Source organism: Fragaria vesca, linkage group LG6 (genome assembly GCF_000184155.1).
Source record: "Fragaria vesca subsp. vesca linkage group LG6, FraVesHawaii_1.0, whole genome shotgun sequence".
NCBI lineage: Eukaryota > Viridiplantae > Streptophyta > Magnoliopsida > Rosales > Rosaceae > Fragaria > Fragaria vesca.
This window is the reverse complement of record NC_020496.1, coordinates 18,405,298-18,412,877: the sequence shown is the minus strand read 5'-3', so window position 1 is coordinate 18,412,877 and position 7,580 is coordinate 18,405,298. Positions and strand designations below refer to the sequence as shown.

The following is a 7,580-nucleotide window of genomic DNA, read 5'->3' as shown; positions in this document are numbered from 1 at the left end:
CGTACTCTCTCTCTCTCTCTCTCTCTCTCTCTCTCTCTCTCTCTCTCTCTCTATCTCTTTTTAATTTTTTTTGTTGTAGGAGTGGTTTTCTTCTGTGCTTGCTAATTGGCAACTGTGGGTACCTTTCCAATTTCTTAACTTTCGGTTTGTACCGCAGCAATTCCAGGTTAGGATTATATAATGAAATTATGCATTTATTAGTGCTTACAGACAGAATATGATTTGGATGTTGTGAAGTTGCATGTGAAGATTTTGTCACTGCCCCCTGCTGTATGGGGCCAGGTCTAAGAGTCTCATTGCAGTGAGGTGTTGGAGATTGTCAAAACAAATAAACTATATATTCATGGGGAGTTTTGAATATGTCAAGAGGTGTAGAAGCTTGATTAATATTCTTCACACAAGTCATTAAATGTCCTGTCAATTGGTATCACTGAACTCAAAAATCATTTAAAGCATCTTTTTTCTGTCATTTGGTATCAATGAATTATAGGAGAAGAATTAGGTTTAGAGAGGAGCCAGAACTGATGAATTACGGTAAGAAAGGAGAGAGATTCTAGTCAGGGATAACTTCATTTATCAGTCAAGTCATGTCTGTCCCCAAAGACTGCAATGTTTCATTTATTTCAGACCAAAGAGAATAGTACACAAGTCATTTGACATTCTGGAACTGTATATGTGGATGTTATTACATGTACATAGTGATAGTTATATTTTTATTGGTGAGGCTCTGATGAGTTTAAGTTGAAGACTCCATAAGAAAGTTTAAATCATCCAAATAAATAATATTTCAACTAAAACTTGGACCAGTCATCCGGTTGTTGATTTTAAAATCTCCGTGAAGTCCTCACTCCTCAGAAGACTATATCTAGCTTTTAGTGGTTAGATCTATATATTCGTTTCTTGGTCAGTTTGTTGCTTATATTATTCAACTGAAGGGCATTAAATGTCAACATAAATGGGACGTTTCACTTTCACTGGAAGACTACAGACACTGAACCAATAACCCTGCCTTCTTTGCTTAGGAAAAAAATAGACTTTTTCACTGCAAGCGATAACCCTTTTCTCTCCATCATATCCCTTTCTTCCTTTGTTCTGTCTGTAGCTCATTTCATATGTTTTGGGCTTTCAAATCCAGCCATGGATGCTTACCCTCTCAGTGGCGGAAGAATAGTTTCACATAGGGTGGACAGTGCAAAGATATTATGGTGCAAGACTTGAATCATCCATTGGGGTGTTCAATGAATCTGAACAGCATATATAAGAGTTCAGATTTTACACTCTGTAGGGAGTTCTTATCGATATACCTAATTCATGTGTTCTCGTACTGTAGGTCTGCAACCATTTTTATAATCCTGTTGTTCAGATATATAATAAGGCTTAATGTTTTAGAACATGTGAATTTAGTATTTCGATAACAAAAATGAAATATGTGAAAACTTGATTTAGGTTTCAAGAGCTGTCATAATTGTGTGTTCTGAGCTAGAACACTGACATATTGATAGTTTTGGAAAAAGACTATTTGACTGCGTCTTCGTATAAATGATCACTGTTGAAATTTGCTGTTTGATTATTGTGATATTTTCCTTCAAAATTATCAAAGACCTTTGCATTGTGTGTTTGTGAGTGTTATTTTTTTCCCTTTTTTTTTTGTCAACTATAAAAATAAGGTTCAGTGATCTTGAACTTCAATTCCGTTTGTATTCTGAAGACCTCTCTTAATTCAGTTGTAGAAATCCCATTTTCATCTCATACCTTTGTCTATTGGATATTTGGACTTTGAACATATTAGGGCTAACTTTTCGTACTTAATCCATGATATGAATTTCGATCATAGAGCTTATATTTTCTCGGTTGATTTTGGATATTAAGAGATGGGGTTTCAACTGCTTGTGGTGATTATGTTTATATTAAAATGTAGGAATCATGCGAAATTGGAAATCTGATGGTACTGAAGTACCATTTTCAAACATGGATCATAAACTTGCAGTTCTTAGAGCTGTGTCAAGTAAGGGAAGTACTTTGAACATTAAGAATTGTACCAAAGGGATCAGTGGTGGGCGAACGCTAGGTTATAGACGCTATAAAAATTAAAAGCATACAAGAGTGAGAGGGATACTTGGGACCAACCCTAGGATAAGCACGCACTATAGTGACGTAGGTCTATGTGAGGCTCTCACTTACTCCTCCTAAGCTGGTCTTACTGGACACATATGAGTGATGTTTATTTTTATTTAATTTTGTAATTCTAAAAATTAAATTGTAAATAAGTTTGTAAAGTGCAACAAACTAGTACAATGCAAGTGTAAGATGGCTAAAAGGAAGGATAAGATGCTAATGAGAAAGATGAGTGCTAGGGTTTTGTTTTTCACCATCGCCCAATCCAATGCTAATGACAAAATTGAGGACAGTGCATTTTAATATTGAAATGTAAGGTGCATTCCCTTAAGGGCCGCATATTATCTAGTGTGTTGATTTGAAATTTTAAGTGTGTGAACCAAAATACCATCTAAGTGATGATTTGTATATTCTTGTAATGATACTTTCAGTCTTAAAGCAAATAAAAATGTTAATCATTGATTGTGTCATTGTCTGAGAGTATCAGGTTGTTTCTGCACAAGGATTTGGGATATATGTTAGACATTCAATACACATGTTCTGTTATGTTTTCTTTATCTAAGGTCACTTTTTTTTGTTATTATTTCATTTTCTAGTACATTTATAACAAGTATTCCATAACTCTCTATTTTAGTTTATTCCCAATATTAATACATGTCATTAATTTCAGGTTCTTGCTGCTAATGTTATTGCTTTGGTATGGAATGTTATCCTCTCGTTTAAAGCTCACAAAGAGATTCTTCAAAAATAGGTAATTCAGAGACTATTGTATGATTATTGGTTTTTATGGATTTTCAGTGGTGAAGAAATACTCTTCTAATTCTGACAAGACTCGTATTTCTGCTTTTTTTGCTACGTCAGTTGGACACTAAATGCCATGTATACTTTTTGCTGTCCGCAGAGATTTACCTTAAAACGAAACAAGTTTTTTGAATTGATCCACACCCTATTGAAGTTTCTTCGTAAACATTGGCAAGTTCAGTACTCCAACAAAAATGCTAAGCTGAAATGGGAGGACCACCTCATGCAGTATTGTAGCAGAATTTGAATGTGAGAAATAGGTATATCTTTGAAGAGAATGAGGTTTCCCATTCGTGAACCTAAAACATGTCTTTGTTTTCGGTCTCTGAATGCTGCTACTATAATCTTCGTGAAGCAAATTATGTTGCTAATACTCTTGCCAATCTGGGTCACAAACTCGACAGGCCTATCTGTTGGCAGTCTTGAGTTTCCTCCTGTTAGTTTTGCGATTAACTTTGATCTCTTAGGAGCTGGTTGCTCTAGGGGATCCGCGGTTGTAAAAATGCTGATACGATAAACTGTGGGGATGTATGCTCATTGCTCACATTGCTATAGTCGTAAAAGCAGGAAAAAAAAAAAACAGATGTTCAGTATTATGCCACTACTACATTTGCCATCTTGCAATATCTACTTAAGTAACATATACATCATGGACGAAAAAGAGTGAAGGGAGGCTGAAGTGAATTTAATTGGGATCGATTTAAAAATCAGTTTGATTCGCTTGCAACTTTCAAACTAATGAACATGATGATAAACGAAGGCTTGATCAACAAGTTTTTGTAGCAAAAAATGCAAACTTTGTGGCTTTCTTGTTTTTTTGTTTCATGCAATAGTGTTTACTTGATCAGTTACTGATTAAGAGATTCATGATCAATCACTATTAAATTCAATGGTCGGGAGAATTAACTGACTAGGTGAACATGACTTTTGTTTCCTGTTTATCTGTCAATTCGACACTGTTTATATGAAGATGTAGATTTTAGATGCAAGTACAACAACATAGCTCGGGAGAGAATTGGGGACAGGCAGGCAGGCAGGAGGGTAGTAAGGAGATGCCACGTGTCAAGCAGAGACTAACGGTGGTAGATTTCATTGGATGAGATTATATCGGGTGGGAACCAATTGTAAAGGCCAGTGATATCTTATCCTGCAGTCTTTAAAGAGCCGGAACAGCCCTCTGTTTTGGCTCTTGCATCATCAAGAGTGAGTGAGTGAGTGAGAGGGTGTTCGGCAGCAATGGCGCTTGTGAAACCCATGACCAATTTCGGCAATGTTACAACTCCCAAGTTTGGGAATACCAGAAGCAGCAGCAGTGGCAAGTGGAGCACCATGATCAGAATGTCGTCGTCCTCCTCCACCACCAAAAAGGGCAAGGGCGCTCCTAAGAAAGCCATCAAGGAGACGCTGTTGGCGCCACGGTTCTACACCACCGACTTTGACGAGATGGAGACCCTTTTCAACACCGAAATCAACAACAATTTGAACCAGGCCGAGTTTGAGGCTCTGCTTCAGGAATTCAAGACCGACTACAACCAGACCCATTTTGTGAGGAACAAGGAGTTCAAGGAAGCTGCTGATAACCTCCAGGGACCCCTCAGACAGATCTTTGTCGAGTTCTTGGAGAGGTCTTGCACCGCTGAGTTCTCTGGCTTCCTTCTTTACAAAGAGCTTGGAAGAAGGCTCAAGGTTGCTTGCTTGGTTTTCCTCATTCAAAGTTTTCCATAAAACATCTTTAATGTTTATATCTTTAATGTTTTGCAGAAAACCAATCCAGTTGTTGCTGAGATTTTCTCTCTCATGTCCAGGGATGAAGCCAGGCATGCTGGGTATGTCTAATTATCAACTCACATCTGATATTCTACTGCTCAAAGCTATATTGTTTTCATTGACATACCGCTCTCTCTTTCTCTCTTATTGCAGTTTCTTGAACAAAGGCCTATCTGATTTCAATTTGGCATTGGACTTGGGGTTTCTCACCAAGGCCCGAAAATACACCTTTTTCAAACCAAAATTCATCTTCTATGCTACTTATTTGTCTGAGAAAATTGGATACTGGAGGTACATTACCATATACAGGCATCTCAAGGCAAATCCCGAGTACCAGTGCTATCCCATTTTCAAGTATTTTGAGAATTGGTGCCAGGACGAGAACAGACACGGTGACTTCTTTTCCGCACTCATGAAGGCACAACCCCAGTTCCTAAATGACTGGAAGGCAAAGTTGTGGTGTCGATTCTTCTGCTTATCGGTATTTCCTTGGTCATTATTTCCTTACTTCTTCTAATGTCACAGCATTTTCTTTTGTTGTTGATTATTTTGAAATACAGATCACACATCTTTGGTTTTTTTTTTTTTAGATGATCACACATCTTTGGTTGATCCTTAATTCCTTATTAGAAATATTAATATGTTGCAAAACAGAGTTCTTTATTGGAAATTACATGCATGGTTTCTCCCTTTGCCAACCCATATAACTAGAATTGTTCGATTTCAAATTACAAAGGGTTACAAAGCTGTCATTTATTTCTCTATTCCTTGACTCCTCAACTCTTTGTTCCAGGTATATGTGACAATGTACCTAAATGATTGCCAACGGACAGCTTTCTACGAAGGCATTGGGCTCAATACAAAAGAATTTGATATGCATGTCATCATTGAGGTGAGCCTGCAATTGTGTACCCTTTTGTTCCTCACTGTCATGCATCAGACATCAATAGAATAAATTTGTAGTTGTAGTATCCATGGACTAGATACCGCTTACTATATCTGTTTCTATTATCTATCTTTCTATTCATTCTTGAGAATGGTCAATTGTCTTAATCCTGCCTCTTGGATGCTAATGCAATGAAAGCAGATTGAGTAGTTGTGCTTGTTGAGGGATACAATGATACATCATTTGTTGGACATGAAATCATATGTTGGAAGAATGTTAGCGTTTGGTCTTATTTACGGAAGACCATAAGGCTGCCCATTATCATATTGATTGACCGAGTCTGTTGTCTATATCTGTAGACGAATCGCACAACAGCCAGAATTTTCCCAGCCGTGCTTGATGTTGAGAACCCAGAATTTAAAAGGAAACTTGACCGCATGGTGGAGATTAACCAGAAGCTCATTGCTGTTGGGGAGAGCGACGACATTCCCCTGGTGAAAAATCTGAACAGGATACCAATTGTTGCTGCATTGGCCTCTGAACTTCTGGCTGCATACTTGATGCCACCCATCGAGTCCGGATCGGTCGATTTTGCAGAGTTTGAACCCCAAGTGGTGTACTAATTTCGTACAACTTCATTGTCATCCCGTATCATGTTCAGCCAAGTGTTTCTGTTAGAGCATAGTTACTATGCCTTGCAAAACCCGATGTAACAATCTATGATACAATGCGTTGTTTCAGTACACTGTTTCATAAGTTCAACTATATATTTGTTAAACCTTTTGAAAAAAAAAAACAAGGAAATTCAAGGACTTTTGAATAGCAATCCAGGGTATGCTCTACAGTTCGCACATCGACAGACTAATATGGTAGCACAGATTTGCTAGTCATAGTTTTGAGTTAACTGTCAATCTTGAGTGGCTTTACTCGGCTCCAGAACTCATACGGGATGCACTTATGTACGATTGTAATCGTATTAAAAAAAAAAAACTAATATATTTGTTAAAACTAAAAACTAGTTCAGATGACATATTACTATTATAGAAAATTTCATATAAGTCTACCTTGAGACATTTTCTTCTACATAAGTCCACCTTAAATTTTTTACCCATATAAGTCCACTTATAAGTCTAAATCCACCAACTCCAGTATTGTAGTATACCTAAAATACCCTCCTTACTCTCTCATCCACAATCAACTCCCTCGTCCATAATCTCACACACACACACACTCTCTCTCTCTCTCTCTCTCTCTCTCTCTCTCTCTCTCTCTCTCTCTCTCTCTCTCTCTCGTCCACAATCACACACAGACAACTCGTCACCAAATCGGCAACCAGCTCCGCTGTCAAACCCGCCCTAACAAGGACTCCGTCGTCAAATCGCTCCGAGTAAGTCCTTTTCCCTCTGGATTTTGGTTCTCCTAGCTTTGCCGGCATCGGAATTAGTAACTGATTGAGGTTTTGCTTCCTGTGTATGGCTTTGGTTTTGATAGGAAGCTACAGTCGCGTTCGTCTAGCTAGAACAGCCTTCCAGCCCCAAAAAGAAGGAAGTCCTTCTCTCTCTCTCTTCGTCGAAAGACACCGCCGCTTTGAAAATGCCGCCGACGTCAAAGTCTTGACGGAGGTGAGATCTCTAACGAAGGCGTTGGTTTCGTCTGCCGCCGCCTTGATGAAGACCCCTAGTCCTCGACTACATGATGCTCGACGTTGCCGGAGGCTCTCGTTGAGGAAGATGATGACTCGGCCGAAACAGATCGAACTCCAATTGAGAAGTACGCGATCACGTCGATGGATTCCGATCAAGAAGCACCAGATCTGGTCGATGACTTGAAAGAAATTTTGGGAATTAGGGATGGATCTCTGGTTTCTTCTATTTGATTATGGAATTGGATTTGTAGAGAGTTGTTATTCTGCAATTCGAATGTCTACAATTCGAATGTTGTGTTCTTGTTCGATTACTTTTTCGAGTTTCTGGAAAGTGTTTATGCTTAAGCTTTAATCTTCTAATAATTG

The 7,580-nt window shown here is 38.3% G+C and overlaps 2 protein-coding genes across 2 annotated transcripts in view; both read left to right on the top strand.

Moving 5' to 3' along the window:
• LOC101307133 (protein sym-1-like) overlaps nucleotides 1-3,538 on the top strand; it is a 7,282-nt gene extending 3,744 nt beyond the window's left edge. Inside the window, exons 6-8 of the mRNA XM_004303288.1 lie at nucleotides 80-166; nucleotides 2,786-2,866; nucleotides 3,017-3,538. Of these exons, the coding sequence (XP_004303336.1) occupies nucleotides 80-166; nucleotides 2,786-2,866 (168 nt within the window). The 3' untranslated portion in view covers nucleotides 3,017-3,538. The remainder of the gene's footprint in view (nucleotides 1-79; nucleotides 167-2,785; nucleotides 2,867-3,016) is intronic.
• Nucleotides 3,539-4,100: 562 nt separating this feature from the next.
• Nucleotides 4,101-6,393, top strand: LOC101306835 (magnesium-protoporphyrin IX monomethyl ester [oxidative] cyclase, chloroplastic-like). Its single transcript, XM_004303287.1, has 5 exons — nucleotides 4,101-4,602; nucleotides 4,678-4,742; nucleotides 4,837-5,164; nucleotides 5,477-5,575; nucleotides 5,929-6,393. Exons 1-5 carry the CDS (start codon nucleotides 4,153-4,155, stop codon nucleotides 6,190-6,192), a joined length of 1,206 nt encoding a protein of 401 aa, XP_004303335.1. The 5' UTR covers nucleotides 4,101-4,152; the 3' UTR covers nucleotides 6,193-6,393.
• The last annotated feature ends 1,187 nt before the right edge of the window (nucleotides 6,394-7,580 follow it).

What these genes read in the sequence shown, in the direction of transcription:
- LOC101306835 (XM_004303287.1), top strand. Translation starts at nt 4,153, where the DNA reads ATGGCGCTTGTGAAACCCATGACCAATTTCGGCAATGTTACAACTCCC. An exon ending in AGCTTGGAAGAAGGCTCAAG is followed by an intron (nt 4,603 to 4,677) that starts GTTGCTTGCTTG and finishes AATGTTTTGCAG; the next exon opens with AAAACCAATCCAGTTGTTGC. An exon ending in ATATGCATGTCATCATTGAG is followed by an intron (nt 5,576 to 5,928) that starts GTGAGCCTGCAA and finishes CTATATCTGTAG; the next exon opens with ACGAATCGCACAACAGCCAG.